This window comes from Centroberyx affinis, unplaced genomic scaffold, assembly GCF_046629955.1.
Source record: "Centroberyx affinis isolate AG114_WGS23_722 - 3 ecotype Tasmania unplaced genomic scaffold, CSIRO-AGI_Caff_v1 ptg000043l_1, whole genome shotgun sequence".
NCBI lineage: Eukaryota > Metazoa > Chordata > Actinopteri > Beryciformes > Berycidae > Centroberyx > Centroberyx affinis.
Window position 1 is genome coordinate 177,621 of NW_027278756.1, and position 17,576 is coordinate 195,196.

The 17,576-nt window shown below is 43.5% G+C and overlaps 1 protein-coding gene across 1 annotated transcript in view; it reads right to left on the reverse strand.

The window, feature by feature from the left end:
• myo9aa (myosin IXAa) overlaps positions 1-17,576 on the reverse strand; it is a 113,111-nt gene that overhangs the window by 6,397 nt on the left and 89,138 nt on the right. Inside the window, exons 17-37 of the mRNA XM_071517154.1 lie at positions 14,758-14,898; positions 13,984-14,023; positions 13,752-13,874; positions 12,161-12,241; positions 11,829-11,939; positions 9,557-9,679; positions 8,718-8,867; positions 7,775-8,079; positions 7,010-7,196; positions 6,933-6,972; positions 6,092-6,900; positions 5,427-6,043; positions 4,966-5,065; positions 4,478-4,711; positions 3,263-3,345; positions 2,957-3,087; positions 2,487-2,707; positions 2,055-2,171; positions 1,500-1,688; positions 1,023-1,070; positions 678-789 (exon numbers count right to left, since the gene is read on the reverse strand). Of these exons, the coding sequence (XP_071373255.1) occupies positions 678-789; positions 1,023-1,070; positions 1,500-1,688; positions 2,055-2,171; positions 2,487-2,707; positions 2,957-3,087; positions 3,263-3,345; positions 4,478-4,711; positions 4,966-5,065; positions 5,427-6,043; positions 6,092-6,900; positions 6,933-6,972; positions 7,010-7,196; positions 7,775-8,079; positions 8,718-8,867; positions 9,557-9,679; positions 11,829-11,939; positions 12,161-12,241; positions 13,752-13,874; positions 13,984-14,023; positions 14,758-14,898 (3,962 nt within the window). The remainder of the gene's footprint in view (positions 1-677; positions 790-1,022; positions 1,071-1,499; positions 1,689-2,054; positions 2,172-2,486; positions 2,708-2,956; positions 3,088-3,262; positions 3,346-4,477; positions 4,712-4,965; positions 5,066-5,426; positions 6,044-6,091; positions 6,901-6,932; positions 6,973-7,009; positions 7,197-7,774; positions 8,080-8,717; positions 8,868-9,556; positions 9,680-11,828; positions 11,940-12,160; positions 12,242-13,751; positions 13,875-13,983; positions 14,024-14,757; positions 14,899-17,576) is intronic.

Genomic DNA, 17,576 nt, shown 5'->3' on the forward strand with positions numbered 1-17,576 from the left:
AGAGGGCGGGGCTCGCTCTCAGGCCAGGGTGAACAGAGGACGGCCAGAGACGTGGTGTGTGTGTGTGTGTGTGTGTGCACGCATGTGAGTGTCTATGTGAAGGAGAGAGGTATGCGTTTCACTCGTGTGCATGACTTAGAATAAAGATAAAACTTAAAAAGATTTGCTGTGAGAAGCAATTTCTTTTACAGCACTGTGTCTGACAGTAAATACATTTAAGATCACAATGCTGTACTCAAGCAATATGGTTTTGGTGACAATAGAACAGTGCTGGTGGTTTAAGTGTGTGTGTACACATGTGTCCCACACTCACTTGGCGAAATTCAAGGACTACAAATTGGCATGTTATTGGTCAGAATTAGACATCACAGAGGCCTTGTTTATTTTTTTTTACTCCTGATCTTGTCAAGTCAAGAAATTCTGGTGAAATCATTAATTTTAACTGCTGCTGTGTCAACACAAATCTCCATCACAGGGTTTTCCTCGGGATGTGAAGCGTTGGTCCTAGGATGAATAGAAGTCCAGAGAGCTGAGGCATAGATGGCATAATTTGATAAAAAAAAAATTCAAGGCCATCCATTCATTGTCAAAAACGTTTAAGGCCTTACTTTTTTTTTTCTCAAATCCACAAACTTTCAGGAATTTTCAAGGCATGGTGTTTTGCTTGCTACACTCACGTTTGCAGACACAGGCGCGGTCCATCATCCAGATGAGAGAGGAGCAGTATTCACAGTATGTGGGGATGCTGTACTGGGTGGACTTGAAGATGTGGCCGTTGTGCTCCTCCACCTACAGAGAGCAGCAGAGCACAGGGTCACTTGGAGTTCACTTGGATATTTCCATCCACTTATAATTCTTTTCTTTTTTTTTGACAGCCCACTCTATTCCGGTCACTGGTGTACTTTTTTTGTTGTTATCTTTCTAAAGAGCAAATGGAAGCATGGCGGACTGGCTGTTAGAGAAAAGTCTCGTCTTTGTCCTGTGCTGAACATGATAATCTACTAGACAGGGATGTGACTTACAATGTCAGCGTCTTTTTTCCTCCTCTTTTTGCGTTCAGGTTTAGGTACCTGCTGTGAAAAAAAAACAAAAAACACAGACCATCAACATATATATTGTGGTATTCATTAGTTATTTTACATAAAACGTTAACCTGATGTATACATTAGCTAAAATCCAAAATATACAAACTCTTGGAAACCAACAAGCCTCAAAACAGACTGTGATGTAGTTACAGCCAAATGAGTAACTACTCTCAAATCTCCTTGGAGATGTTAAAAAAATTCCCCCATACATTTTTTACATATTCCTTACACATCTTTGGGCACATCTAATCCCTGTGCAATGTATTTGTTACAGCAAACTACCCCAAAAAATAGATATGGGAACTTTTGCATAAAGGGGAGTAAAACTTTCAGTTCTCTAAAAAAATGCAGAGACATTTTCACATATTCATTGCTATTCAACTGATCTGGAGGCTGTTGTAGCAGCAGTTGTACCTTGCTGAGCGTGCTGTCCAGGGGCTTGTACTCGGTCATGAACTCATCCAGGAAGACCTTGAAGGTGTTGACCCACACTTTGACGGGTGACTCGCTCCAGTCCCTCTGTTCCTGTCGCATGGTCTTCTCCAGGATGTGCTCAAACAGAGCGTACAGGTCCTTGTAGCGGATACTCTTCCCATCGTCCATCTGGGGGAGAAGACGGTGGGATCACAAGAAGAGCATGGCGCATAGAGTTCTGCTGTAATCCTATTATTGGAGGAATCTACTAGGTTTCATATTTGCCTATAATGGAAGTTCTATTCCAAAACACTATGTATCTATTAAATCATATGAAGTTCATCATTCAATATCTCTATATCCAGTATAGGTGATCCAGTTTATAAAACAGCTTTGTTTAATCACTGACTTAAAGTACCTGCTTTCATATAAAAAGTACCATGATTTGTTTTGATTTTGTGCTTCCAATCATTTTGTCATTGAAACAATTTCATTCCAAAATGACATCAATTTTAATTGTTCGTTCCCCTAGGTTTGTCAGTGAACAGCACTAACCGCCAGAGCTGTGGAGTACGAGTTGAAGATGTTGAGACGGAATTCCTTCAGAGCCTTTTTGAAGACGACGTCCACCATGGTGTCCTTCTTACTGTCCTCCGTGTCCAAGTCATTGATCTACATTATGAGACCACAATCAACTTAGCGGGAATAAGCACAAAGTGTCACCATAAAAAGCTCAAGAGAAATAACTCCTAATACCTGCATTCCTCCAAAGATCAACGCTCAAATTCAAAACTCCATTGTCTCCTCCTGAGTAAATTTATATCCCGGGTCCTCCATGTGAGGAAAATTATATGTTGAAGTAAAAGTGGAAGCATGTATGCCATGTAACCTACGTGTGAATTATATATGGGCATCCTTACCTTCCTTATGTGTATCAAGAGAGTTAGAGAGTAACCAGAGAGAAAGAGAGAGTATGCGCGACTGTACCTTCTTCATAAGGAAGTCGTTCATGCTCCTGTAGTCGTTGGTGCAGGTGAGGATCTGCAGTGCGTCGTTCTGCCACTGGGCGGGTTCCAGAGCCACGCTGCTGATCTTGACACTGCGCCTTCGCTTCACCTTGGGAGAGGGATCCTTGTTCTCCTTCGAGTCCCTGGAGCCCCGATCCAGTGTCAGATCTGGGCTGCAGGGGGGTGACATGTTCTCCTGACCTGCTGTGAGAGAGGGGAACGGAAAACCAGTCAGTGACAAACCACTGATAATGCTTCAAAACAAAGGAGGTAGTACAAGGTAAGGTTACGTTCTGTGTGTTTGGACTATATGGGAATCCTTGATCGTTTATCTGAAGCTGATGTTATGTTAGAGTTGGGCCTACCTATGCTAAAGATGTATGGACTCAGAGTACAATAAGACACTTTGGATCAATGGCCAACTATATGTTTTGCTTCTGGATAACCCACCCTCTCCCAGCAGTGGCCCAGTGTCTCCATAGTCTCCATCCAGGGAATCACCGCCACAAATCAGCTTTTCTCTGGACGCCTTCTTCTCCCCATGCTTGGTCTTTCCCCAGAAACGCATCTTACCACGAACCCTGTTGAGTGAGACAACAGAATTTGAAGATCAAACCTGGCTGCAATTTATGGGGCAAAAAAAGAAAATCTTTGAAATGGTTTTACCAAGGCCTAGAAATAAAGAAATGAAACATTTGGGGACTGAAAATCAGGGTCATAATTTTCTCTATTTTCTAACAGTGCTGAAGAACAAACCTTCCATCTTGTGAGTTCTTGCGCAGTGTGTCCACTTTACCCAAATCTCCGGATGACATAGCTTTGTGCATCTTCTTCTGCTCCTCAGAGCTTGCAGGCTGAAACATCATTGGGTAGAATAACATGTTAAGGACATAGTTAAGCTGAGCAACAGCCTCTACAGTATATGTAGTTGTGTGTGGCTTATTTTATGATCTGAAGACACAGGTTCTAGCCAGCAGATGGCAGCATCACATCACTGGAGCAATATGTTGCAGCACACCCACTGACATGGTACATAAAACAAGAGCTTGGACCTCTTCAGAGTAACGTTATTGTAAATGCACATGCTGAGCATGGCAGTGCAAAGTAATACCACTACAAATAGTCGGATTTTAATACCACCTATCAATGAAAGCAAAAGGTCAGTTCAGAACAAATTCATAATATTCACAAGTGCATAACAGTATGAAAACTAACAGCTGACAACCTATGACACAATGGATAAGTCATATTTTTCCAGGAAAAGAAAAGTAACTGTTAAGAGTCAGGAGGAATATGTTAATTGATAAAGAAGGTCAAGGGTGAGTGATGACCTTTAACCCGGATTCCCAAGGTTTGACTGATGAGCAGTGCTACAACTAAGAGAGGAAAGTTAACCATGTGACATGCAAGGATTGTTAACCAGGGGGACTAAAGCAAGGAGAAAGAGGGAGAGAAAATCTCTGTTACAGCTGTGAGAGGGAGAGAAGAAAAAGCCAAATCAAGTTAGAACAGCAGCTAAGTGAAAGGGTTAATAATGGCAAAGTTTATGTTTGAGCGAAAAACACATTTCTGAGTCTGTCCTGCATCTGTGATGGATGAAGTAAAGTTTTCCAGTTAACGGTTATATAATATTTCCTGACAAAGATTAAATTGGGGGTTAAACCAATACGAGAACGTATTGGGTTTTAAAGTGATGTTGGGCTGCCTTGGATCCATGTCTTTTTTTATTAAGTATTTGCATCATCTTATGCTGATATGAATTATAGTGTTGATGTTTCATCACACAAACACCATTCGAACAGGGATTTCAGAATGTGTCTTCCCCTCTTACAGTATCATTGGAAATACATCAGAAAACAAAAGATTTGGTTGAAGCTCAGTTTGAGTCAGTGAGAGGTGTAGCGTAGATCTATACTGTCTCTGCTGAGGGGTTAGCCATGTCAAAAGAACCTATAGAGAGCCATTGCTGGCTTGGTTGGGGCCTGTTACCATATCAGAGTCACTGAAACAGGATTCTCCTAAGCCCGCCTCAGTGGAGCTCTGTTTGGAGAGGGGTAGTGTGTAATGGCGGGGGCTGAGGGAGCTGTCGCCATCATAGTCATCCTCGTCAGAATCGCCCCCGATCGAGAGGATGGGGGCGCGGGTGAGGAAGTCGGAGCGGGTCCGTGCCATTCGGGCTTTCTTTTTGTGGCCCGCTCTGCCAACCTGGAGTTTACCAGAAGTGATAACAACATGTTTAAAACGGTGATGACCTTCAACGCTGCCTGTGGAAGAGCTTTGGTGCATTTAGTTCTTCATGTAGCTCAGCAGTGCTGCTTTTTACTGTAAGTTGGGGAGCTATCCTGTCAGCATTCATTCATTCATGCACATATACAAAAAGTCACACCTGCAAACTTGCAAACAGGTGTTTTATGTCTGTTTTCTAGAAAAGCAACCACACACTCTGATAAATTGCTCACCTCTCGTGCTTTTGGTCCTTTAGAAGGCTTGGAGACTGATGAGGGTCCCTCTTTGGGAATGGCTGCAGGCGTCTCTTGAGTGACTGCATCTTTGTCAAACCTGAAAAGCAAATAGTGAAGAGGAAAACGTACAGAGAAAAATGCCAATATTATTAATGTAATAATTCCTAACAGAGAATTCACTATGTGGCAACAAAGTTCAGATAAATGGAAGAGGATTAGGGCCACATGTGAAAAATTTGAGTTCTGAGATCAACCTTAATCTTAATTCTGATTTTTTTGACAGAATTCAGACTTTTTTCTAAGACTTCTGAGACTAATCTCAGAACTCAAATAAATTTTTCACATGTGGCCCTAATCCTCTTCCATACAGATATGACAATTAATGTGTTATGAAATATACACCAAAACAAAAATGAGTATGGGGGGCCAACAAACCAGCGACATGATTCAATACTCACTTAGTAAATGTCACCCTGTCCTTTGGTGAGAAGAAGATCTTCCCTGGCTTGTCAGTCATACTAACTGCGGTGCCCTGATTAGTGGGTGCCTTCTTGGCGGGTGCTCTCACCCTGGTTCCTCCTCCGTCTCTAGACTCCAGGGTGAGTTTGGGCGCCCAGCCATCAGCAACAGGCCTGCTCTCCTTGCGCCTTTCTCTGGGAGCAGAGGAGGCTGGAGGAGGCAGCTGGGGCTGAGGGGCAGCAGCCTGGATGTCTGCCCCAGGGGGAGAGTGCACTGATGGGGCAGTGGACTCCGAGTGGGTTCTGGCATGAGGAGCTAGTGCTGGACTTCTCTCAATCAGCAGAGAGCTGGGTCTGAGGGGCTTGCTGGAGGTGGCGGTTCCTAAACTGGTCCCACCCTGCCGACTCTGCTGTATCCTGTGCAGAGCCTCTCCCCTTTGTTTCTCAAACATGTCTCTCTCGTACTGGGCGAAGTAAAGGCGCTGCCTCTCCAGTACTTCTTTCTGCTGTCTTATCTGCTCCATCATCTCCCTCTCATTCTGCTGCTGTTGGTTACGCTGCCTCTCCTCCTTCTCCTCGTTCAGTCGCACCAGCTTCTCCAGGACAGCCAGGTTAGCCTGAGGGACAGGAGCGGAAACAGGGACGGGACCTTGAGGCACAGGAGCAGGGCCTGGTTTCTGTGGCGATGGTGTCAACTCCCCTGTCTGGGCTGACTCATCTCGAAACTCTACTGGGGGACGGACCATATCACTCAGCTCTTCGCTTAGTGGGGTTTCTTTCTGCATACTGATGACCACCACCACCGGTCGCCGTGCTGACTCTCGCCTTTCTTTGAGAGGCTTGGTGATGGTGGTGGTGGTTGTGGAGACAGCTGCCTCTGTGTGTTGTCGTGGCTCTTCAGGACGATGGGTGATGGCTGAGCTGCCCTCACTGGCAGGGACGTAAAAGGTAGGGAGGTAGTTCTCGATTTTGGGCGGATGTGTGGTAGACGGGGCTGCCAGATCCATTTTGGGCTGGCCCTGGCTGCCTGGGGGGGCAACAACATCATAAACTCCAGTCCTAGGCAGTTCATCTGGCTTCGGGCTTGTTGAGAAAACTTCCACAGCGGGCTCCAGCACTGGAGCTACTGAGACGAGAGGGGAGCCAGGGTCTTCATCGTCCAGCTCTTCTACCGTCGCCCTGGGTGGCTCCTCATCCATGCTGAGAAGCTCAAAGCTGCCCTTGGAGCTTTGGCTGTCAGGTGTGCCTTGGGGTGAACGCAGAGGCGGGGTGACAGGGGGCACCAGCTCTGCAGACCAGCGCCTCTCCTCGGTGGGGGATGAGGATCCACCACTGGTCGCCCGGACCTTGAGGAGCTCCAGGCTGAACTTGGCCTGCTCCAGCTCTCTCATCCGCCGACTCTCCCTCTTGGCCCTGGTGGTTTTCTGGCTGGGCTCGTCAAAAATTCGGGTCCTCTCTCGCACCACCACTGTGGCTGTCGAGGTTGAAGCCGTTGCTTCGGATGACGCTCTGGTTGAGCTCTCTCTTGACCTGGCATGTAGCCCTTCTTCTCTTCCTACTCCTTCCTGCTGTGGCTCCTTTACTGCCCCCTCGTGGCCGCTGATCATTTGGAGGCTCCTTTCCCGTTCCTCGTAAGAGCGGTCCTCCCACCTGCTGAGGTCCAGGCCCATGATTCTCTCTGGCGACGACTCCTCTTCTTCTGGCGAGAGACTCGTCTGACCATTCTGTAGCTGAAGCAGCTTCTCCTGCTGCTCTTGCTTCTCCCTCAGCCTCTGCTCTTTCAGTCTCCGGAAGCTGTCAATCAAGAAGGCATGGTTACACGTTAGCCAATCAATGTAAAATTAGTTCCTTGAGTATCAGTTTAGATAGTCTCGAAAATCCTAAAAAGCTTTCTATGACAATTTTTTTAATGTAGACTGCCTCAAGTGTATTCACCAAAGTGCCAGACTAATAAAAGAATTCCTGCTCTCAGCAGCTCAGCTGATTGTAGAGCTACTTTGTGTTGGGTTGCTTGCGTAATGATGTGATCTTACCAAGAGACCGGGCTGTTAGCACACTGAACAATGACCAAATACACTGCATGAACTGTGTGCAACAAAGCTTAATCTGGTTTTTAACCAGCTTGTTCAGAAATCATGCACTTATTGAGCTTCAGGGGCTATTTTGAGATAATTCAGTCTCTGTAAAAAAACAGTTAAAAAGGTTTTACAAAACTGACTACATCCAAAACTGAATTTTTTAGGAAAGACTTCAGTACTAGAAAACAACAGCACTGGTAATACTACTAAGGATAGTGTATTGTAGTGTTTTTTGGAGGCTAAAGGACGGGGCTTTGCAGTATGGTTTACCTCTGTCTGGCTAGATATCCTCTGCTCACTGCCTGTAGTTGCACCACAGTGTCATACAGGCGCAGGTAGGCTTCTCTGGCTCGATGACAGCGCCAGGCTGTCTGAATAACCAGTGCTGCCGTGCAGCGCCGATACAGCCATAACCTCCACGCCCTCTGGAGCACCGCTGCAGCCTCCCTCCACAGCCTGAACCTCCGGCGCTCCCTGTACCCCCGCCAGTGTGTCTGGAGGCACAAAGCTGCTCCCTCCTGGACACTGAGGTCATAGTCCTCCTCCGCTGTGGACCGGTACACACGCCACCATTGCTGTGAAAGGAAAATTATAATGTTGAAAGTATATATTATTTTCATAACACAGTGATTCTAAGGATTTTCTAAGGATCTTCACAGTGGCAACCTATGTTTACTGAATGGACTGTAGTAATTTCATGAAAGTCTCTGGAAGTTTAATCAAAGCTTTAATTAAGTAGTGTCTTTTAGTCCCGGAGTAACTCCAATCTTCTCTTATGGGACCTAAAAGTAAAGTAAATCCAATCTAGGCTGGACAAATCTGTGAGTGACAAGTTGACTTAGATTGCAGTTGCAAATTGTCATTTTAGAACTTAAAACTTCAAAGTAAGATTAATCTTAAATTAGTAACTTCAAAAGGTAAGATAAAACACTTTTAATCATTTCAAATTTAGTGTTGCACTGTTAATGCCTGGCTTCACTACGGTCACAGCAGATTTTAAAGGGATAAAAAGGCATTTTTGTCTAGCAGATTTATTCTATTGATGTCTGTAAAACTGGCCCCAAGCAGTTCCCCAAGTAATCAATTTAGTTTATCTACACAGTGATAATTCATACAAGCAAAGTGATAAAAAAAAATCAGATAAAACAAGTGATAAAAATACAGAGGGAAGAGATGCAAATTTAGGTAGATGTGGATCAGGCCGACACAGTACCTGGATGCAGACGGCGGCTTCTCTCATCCTGACGAACTGCTTCCTCTCCAGCCGGGCCCTGAAGCGCCGCTGCAGCGTGACGATGAGCCGGAGAACTTCCCTGTGGAGTGAGGCCTGCAGCCGCTGACGCCCAGCCTCCCGCAGAAACACCTGAGAGGAGGGACCACGATGGAGTCAGCACAGGGTGACACACACACACACACACACACACACACACTTAATGAAGAATGAGTTATCCGGCTGCACCACAAAGAGACAGACACATACACTCTCTTCCGAAGAGACCTACACACACATATTCACTCACACACATACCTGAGAAACCGCTGGCCGGATACATGGTCACAAGAATGTAAGGTATGATCCTCTAATTATATAGACAGCATCCCAAAGCCATGGACCCCTCTATCATGCCTCATTCATACCATGGACATGCACATGCCAAATATGGGGCACTGTCTTCATTACATCCTTTTGTCCAGGGAAGATGCCTATAGGTAATATAAGGTTATCTCCCCAACACTATCATTTCCCTCCATCTCGGATTCTATGTTTAGTCTGTAATTGAACAGCTTAATAAACTAACCAATATTCCTACAAGCCTCGATGTACAGGTCTTCTTTACCCTGATGTAAACAAATGATGGAATTAAATCTCACAAATCCCTTGTTTTGATTTTATTTTCCCTGTGGATAATGGATTGTGTCTCACTTAAAAGATGCAGACAGGATAATACACCCCATTAAAAAATAGATATCAAGCCATCTTCTATATGTTGTGCTGCAGAATTACAATTAGAGGAGAATTACAGACAGGATAGGAGAGGGCAGAGTAAATACCATTGTTCTGCCAACTTGGTACCCATCTGGTGCCAGGTCCAGCTGGTCCAGGTACTGCTGGATGTCCTCCTGGGTTGGACTGGTTCCCTCTGGGAGCAGCACACGGAAGTGATGGACAAAATCCTATCAAGGGAATAAGAGGAGGTGTTAATGAGAAATAGGCAATGACCATACAGTATTGAAATTTTTGTTGTGGACTGCAGGTTTGTGCCACAAACATGTTTGGCACTAAGGCAGGACTTCTGTCCCCAAATGTTGGTGTCTGACAAAACTGGTTAACTGCATTCAGTAAATCTGCTAAAGTCATCTTTTTCTAGCTTAGACAGAAAGTATATGAGTGATTGGTTGTGGAATAAACACATTGTGGCCCAGAATTTGAAATAAAACTCTTGACGAGCAGAAGCAACTGAACCAGGCTCCCTTGACTTCTCCTGAGCAGAAACCAAAGTCGAAAAACGCTGTCACGGCACATGTGGTTTCAGGTAAAGTCCATGCTGTCCATATTTGCAGGGGTTCAAACATCATGACATAAATATGCTGAACTCCCACTATTTAAACTGAGGCCCATTGTCTGAATTCAATACACTCTGCACTCTAGGCTGTAGGGGGTGGACAGGGAAACAGATGCTGTGTTTATACAATTACAAGCATGGGGAGTGTTTCAGAGACCCGAGGACAATGGAGAGGCTCTGTTCTGAAGACCTGAGCTGGGACACAGTCGAGTCTTCGAAAGTGATACATGCCCAAGATATTTCTCATTAGTGCTGACCACAGCACTAATATGTTTGGAGGAATTTCTGATAATTGAGGATGTCTGATGCTCAAACTATCTGAGTGAGCAGATAAAAGTAGTTGTCAGAGTTTTATGTTCAGTTATGTAGATTTTAAAGTCAATGAACTTAGCAGAGTGACCTGATCGTTGCCTGGAAACTTGTCAGTTTGAGAGAACAAAGAAAGTTTGTCATGACAACTGAAATCTCAAGATCACAAAATGGAAATAAATGTGAGAAAAAACATTGGACCACTCCAAAATATTGTGTATCCAACCAGTCACATCCAATCAACACTCAACAGGATCTGCTTTTATTAGTCATACAGCATTTCTAACACGGTTGACATCATTCTTATGGGAGCCAATGCGGTCAAGATGGCTGCCACCTCACATCCCCCGTAATTCCCTCGTGACACATCCGGATGGATCCAGGCTGGTTTGCTCAATCAACATCAACATCAAAGACACGTTGTTAACAAATGAATTCATCACTGGCATCTAAACTTGTGGAAATATGTGTGTGTGAGTGGAAAGTGTGATTCAGGTTTTGGGATTTTGACAGGAGGGCTGAAATAGATAATGCACCAGTGGCCTCCACACCCTTACACAGAAGGAAGATGTTAATGTGACCTGATGGAACCGGCACTCCTTTTACCGTTTGTATTATAGAGCAGTGATTCTCAACCTTTTTCATATCAAGGACCCCAAATTTAGTCCACATTTGGGCCACGGACCCCTATTTGATGAGATTTTGTCTCTCAGACCCAAATCTGATAATATTGTTATTGTTAGATATGATTTTGTCCAGAACTCAATGACTGTCTGTATTGTAGGTAGAGAGATAACAGAGAAACTATGATCAAAACAGTCATTCTTCTACATTCTCTGATTGTGTTAACTTCTTGTAAATGAAATAATGCTGAAGTTTAACAATTCATTAGTTTGCTGGGGACCCCCTGGAACGCCCTCAAGGACCTCTGGTGGTCCCTGGACCCCACGTTGAGAACCACTGTTATAGAGTGTCTCCTTCTTGATACTTAGCAATTCTAGACTAATTAAGGAGTACACTACCAGTCAAAAGTTTGGACACACCTGATTGAATGAACTGTTTTTCATTCTCTTAAAGCCATTTTGATCTAAAGGCTTATGCTTAAATGCCTGAAATTTGTTTTTTTTAGACAAATATAAATAGTGAAATTGATGCCTTTATATGAATTTCTTTCCAAAGCCTTTGCCTTTCCATCAAGGCAAAGGGCGGCTACTTTAAAGCATCTAAAATATAAGATAGTTTTGATTTGTTTTTGGTCACTGCATAATTCCATTTGTCTTATATCACAGTTTTGATGTCTTTACTATTATTCTAAAATGTGAAAAATAGTAAAAATAAAGAAAAATGCATGTGTCTAAAGTTTTGACTGGTAGTGTATCTTCAGTGGTATATGTTTGTATGTGTGTGTGTGCATCTGAGAGTGTGCATGTATGTATATGCCTGTGTGTTACCTTGAAGCTGTACTTGATGTTGTAGCCGGACTGGCGGATGCGTACAGTCTCCAGCATACCTGTGTAACGTAGCTGCCTCAGCACCAAGGCATCATTGAAACGTAAAGGCAGCTGAGAAAGAGAAAGCGAGAGGAAGAGTGCAGGAGGGAGATGGGAAAAAAGAGAGAGAAAAAGAAAGAGGAGGAGAGATAGGAGGGAGAGGATAAAGAGAGTGAGAGAGGGAAATGATAAACAGCTTTAGAAAAGCCATAACTTCAAGGGAAATGAAAAACGCTTTGAAAGCTAAATCATAACAGTCAAACTGGCTGCACTCTACAGTGAGCATACTGTACCTTCTCAGCATTGGAACGGATACACTTGACAAAATAGGGCTCAGACTGACCCAGGGTCTCCATTAGCTTATTGAGAGAGGCCTGAAGAATGAGACACAATAACAAGACGTCAGCCTCAACACAAAGCCAGGCGGTAACAAACTAAAGCGTATTGGTTTTGGTGTTCCAAAGTTGTTTGACAGGGAGAAGTCAAAGTCAGGTGGCTTTGTCAGCTGTGAATAACTGTTGTTCCAACTTTTAATGCAACTGTTTACTGCAAAATAAAATGGGATCATAAACACCATCATAGCATGCGTTTGCCCTCTGCTGCCTACAATAGAGAGCTGGATTTGAGGAGGTATGTTCTGTCGGTGTGTGACTCCACCGAGGCTCAGCTACACCTGGTGCACATGCACGGCAAAACTGACTGTTTACAAATGTGCATGTTTCATCAATGTGTCTATGTAAGCATGTGGTTGTGTGACAAAAAGAAACCATGTGTGCAGTACTTCCTTATGCATTTAGTGTGTGTCTGTGTGTGTGTTTATGTTTGTGTGTGTGTGTGTGTGTGTGTGTGTGTGTGTGTGTGTGTGTGTGTGTGTGTGTGTGTGTGTGTAAACACATGCACATGTGTCAGCATGTGTGTGTGATATTTCAGTGGCAAGAGGAATTCAGTCTCCTCCTATCTCCATGGGAGATTAAAGCAATCAGCCCCAGCACAGGATGTGGGAAGTGAAGTCATCCACACAGTGAGGCCGGGGCCGCCTGCCAGAGGGGCCTCACACTCACCTCTGCCCCCGGGGTCCAGAGGTGGAGGACGGGGTTAGAAATAAATCAATTAGAAAATAGCCGTTTTGGTTGTTGCTGTTGTTCTGAGCTGGCATGTGGTACTGGTTGCCAATAATGGATTTTATCAGATATGAATTATCTAAACATAGTCAAATAATTCTGAATGTTCCTGACAGTTTGCCAAATATGTTCGGCTAACAAATTATGCTAATACAAACAGCAGAACGTGTATTATTTGACAACTTTCCCCTTTGTTTTCAGTAGTTTTGATGGTCGTGAATGAGTTCAGTTTTAGGTCTGGACGACTTTTATTTTTAACAAGAATCAATACTGAAACAAAGTTACCTTATTGCCTTATTGTTTTCATTGACAAATCTCACATGAAATTAGCAGGGCGTCAGTGTGGAATTCAAAAAGGGTTTGGCAGTATGTATCTGAGAACATGCAAACTTTCTCACTCAAATCAGGACACTTATGAGATATTTATACTCTTTTTAAAACACCCAGACATGATGTCATACATCTACGACTTTTGGGTGGGTATGTGAAGTACGTAATAGGTTACACACACACACACACACACACACACACACACACACACACCAGACAGTGGACAGTAAATGCTGTGGCCAGCCAGAAAGCTGTGGTTTCATGGGGACACCTTGTTTTTATCATATTCACAGCTGGATGGAGCTGTCTGGTTGGAGGGGGATTCCTCAGTCCAGCTCAGGGTAATCATATGATTTCTCTGGTGTCAGTGCTGAATGGCAAAACACAGAGCCATACCATAGCTTGTATGTGTGTGTGTGTGTGTGTGTCTGACCTGGAACTGTGCACTGATGCTGGGTGGTTTCTTCTTCTTGTGGAGGTGAAGCAGTGACTTGGTGATGCGGTCGTGGAGCGTCAGGTTGCTGAGGTACTTCAGAGACTTCACATCCAGTAAGTGCTGCAGGTGAGGACAGAGTCAGCTGGTAGCACTAGCAACACCGTTATTAGCTACATGAGATCAGATTACATGCCTGCTATGTGTCAGTAATAGTTATGCTGTAGTTTACCTTTGGAAGAGAGGGCTTAGATTTGTAGTTTTTGTTCCTCCTGTTTAAAAGACAGAAGTTATTCTCGGTCAGACAGAAATCCAGCTGGAAAGAGCACAGAGCAACAGCAAAACAGATTCCACTGCTAATAAAGTGTGTTGGGCCTCAGTTTGGTCTTGCAATCGCAGGTGAAAACCAAAAGGTAACCTGTTGTTATAAAGTTAAAAGGTCAATGAAGCTTTGCCCTAATTCCAGAAATCTTTCCCAAGTGGGTCATGTCCCCGTCAGTAATGTGAAAGTTTATTGATCCCTGCAGGGAAATTCTCTTCTCCACAGGGAGGTCAGAGGTCAGGGTCAGCTACAGAACAGCAGCCCTGGAGCTCGTAGGAATTCAGTGATTGCTAAAGGACAGTTCAGCAGGGCAGATGTTTGATGACACTGCGCTTGAACCTGGGTTGTTCAGTTTTAAAGATGGCCTCTAACCACTAGGCCGCCCTGCTGCCCCAAATAACAACAATAGTGTGGAATAAACTTGAGTTCTTGGTGAGTTATTTGGTAGTAATAGGATGAAGTGATGCTGAACTGAAGCTAGTTTTGCAATTTCCCAACTGAAGATTATCAAAGCACAAAGAAAGCACAGCTCTTATTGTCCTAAAAATAATCTTTAAGTAAAAAATAAATGAAAACCTAAGGGAAAAGCTGAAAACCGGAGGGGAAACTGATCTGTAGTGAGTGTTGAAGGCTAGTTTGGAGCGTTAAGGTAGCTGAGGATGGGTGTTGTTTGTTGTTACTGACATGAGGATGCCGTGGGCCCTCTCCAGGAGCTTGCTGCTGGTGGAGTTGACAAAGATGCCGTCTTCCTCCGTGTTGGAGCCGCTGGACGACAAGCGGCTCTGTCGACCCACACGCCCGTTCCAGCCGAGGCCCGGAGAATCCCTGGGGACGAACATACACAATTTCTCTCTTTCTTTCTTTTAGATTTCTTTCAATTAACAGATAGAAGTAACTGACTGTTAACGGTGCCATATTATTCAATTTCCATGGATTTGTTTTCACATGTACAATGTTGCAGTATAAAAATAATGTGCTTAATGCTGTTTTTAAAATTGCTATACTTTAATTAATAGGGTATTTTTAAAGTTATTTTGAAGAACAGGTTCTTATACAGTATATGTAGAACGGTTCTAATATCACAGTTCCAGTTCTCCTGATTCAAATGACGTAAACCTGCTGTACTCCAGATGGTGCATCACTTCAAATGCTGCCTTCCTGCCAGATTGAAAGGATTTTACCCTTTTTTCCTTTGTAGGGATGGGTGCCAATAAGGACCATGTCCAGTTGTGAAGCAATAACTGAAATTAGTATGAAATTTGCCTGTCAAAATGGATTTCAGCGTTCAAGTTCCTACCAGGTCCCCTTTAACTTGTTGGATCATTAAAATCACTGTAAGCAATATTTGTCATGTCTTGATTTTCTACTGTCTAGGTTTGTTTTTCGGCTTAGGGTTAGTTCTTGCAGGTTCACTACTGATTTGCGTGTTCATGAGTTTAAGGTCCACGCCCACTGTAACCCACACACAAAGTTGAGCAGATGCTCTTCCTCTATTTTAGAGACTGTTAATTATAGTAAACAATGTTACTTGTTATTCAGTCATCAGTAAGAGCTTAACAACATAGTCAACTGTGATATGATATGAAAATGACTTCTAACATCAACTTTTCTGTCGGAGAAGTAAAGATATGTCACTGGTGGTTGGTTCCAAGCTCATTGGGAAAAAAAAAAAGCGTAACCTCTACACAACAAATAAGATAAATTAATTGTCCTCTGAATTAAATTTGATGTTTCATTTACATATGAAAACAATCTTAATGATTTTTATTATATGTGGGCTGGTTAAGATGACACTTTGACTGCAGTGTTGTTTTTGCTGAAGATTATACACTTCCTGATATTGAGTTGCAGCCCCTTTTGCACAATCCACATCTCAATTGTCTCAAAGCTTAAAATTCCTCATTCCTATAACTCATCTGCTTATCTTTATCTCCATCTCCTCCTTTGTGATTGGTACAGATTTAACAAGGGAAATCAATATATTGTACATTCAGTGTAGATTGTACTTGTATGGATTAAAACATGTCAAATAACTTATGGGAAATTATTTTGTATTTCTTAATGGGAAAATATATGGGCATGTTCTGAGGAGGGGATGTGAGTAGAGGCATTACTTGTCGAGTGGAGTTATTCCTCTACATAACAAACCTCACAGGGCTAAACCTCAGGCCTCAAGGTAAACCCTAACCACCTGACCTGAAAATAAACACTGGGTTTTTTTTTATAAACACAGCGGTCAGGTGGGGTGGCCAGGTGGTGAGGTCACGGTTAAAACCTTTTACCAATCTAAACTATTTTAGCCCTGAGGAGAGGAGAGGAGAGGAGAGGAGAAGCAATGAGAGGAAGTGAGAGAAGATGATAAGAGAGAAGAAGAGGAGAGGAGAGGAGAGGAGAGAAAGAGAAGAAGCAATGAGAGGAAGTGAGAGAAGGAGAGGAGAGGAAGAGAACAAGAGAGGAGAAGCAATGAGAGGAAGTGAAAGAAGATGATAAAAGAGAAGAAGAAGAGAGGAGAGGAGATGAGGAGAGGAAGAGAACAAGAGAGAAGCAATGAGAGGAAGTGAGAGAAGATGATAAGAAAGAAGAAGAGGAGAGGAGATGAGAGGAGTGGAGAGGAAGAGAGAGGAGGAGAGAAGAGAGAAGGAAGGTGAGAGGAAAGGAGCGAAAAAGAAACTGAGGTGCCAAAGAAAAAGCAAGAAGTAAGATGAAAGACATCATCCACTTCTTGCGGTATCAATCAGGATATACTGTAGGTACAGCAGCAGTTATCAGTCATGGATTGAGCTTGCCGGGCCACAGGAGCCTTGAGGTTTGTTTTCCACTCTCGTGATTTACAGGAATCTCTCCTGCTGTGTCACGAGCCACACGCAGTGACACATGCAGTAGCTGTGTGTGTGTGGGAACCCAACATGTTACTAACAAGGGAGTTGAGTCATTTCTAGAAGCAAGATGAGGCGGGACACGAGTGTAAGGAGAGGTTTCATGGCTAATGAGAGTCAATATACAACAGCAGGTGAGAAAGTAGGGCTTTTTGATTTTCTTTGTAGGGCCAGCAGCTGGGGTTTAAAGTACTTTTCCACTGTCAAAACACTAAAAAACTTGGTTTGTCAGATAAATAAATGAGGCGCATTCTGGATTCCTATGTGGCCTTTAAATGTTGGCACCTCTAAAACTCAACCAGAGAACCTAGTCTTTTTTCTTGGAGACGCACCAAAGGATTGTTTTCAGCGTAAAAAAAATCAGAAGTCCAATAGCGCAGAGAGCTTGGAAGTATAATCTGTTACAGTACAACTCAACTTAAGATCTCATCAATCTTGCGATATTTTCCTTTGTGGTCAAATTAGAAAACACTGCGTTTTAAATTTGAGATACATCTTCTGTCTGTTTAGTGTAGTTACGCCGAAAGCATTTTGGACACGGGCTGAGAAGTCAAGCCAAGGTGTGGCCGGTCTTAACAGTCTTTCCACTTGTTTTCCTCTCTTTGGAGGCCAAGGAAGAAACCCTGA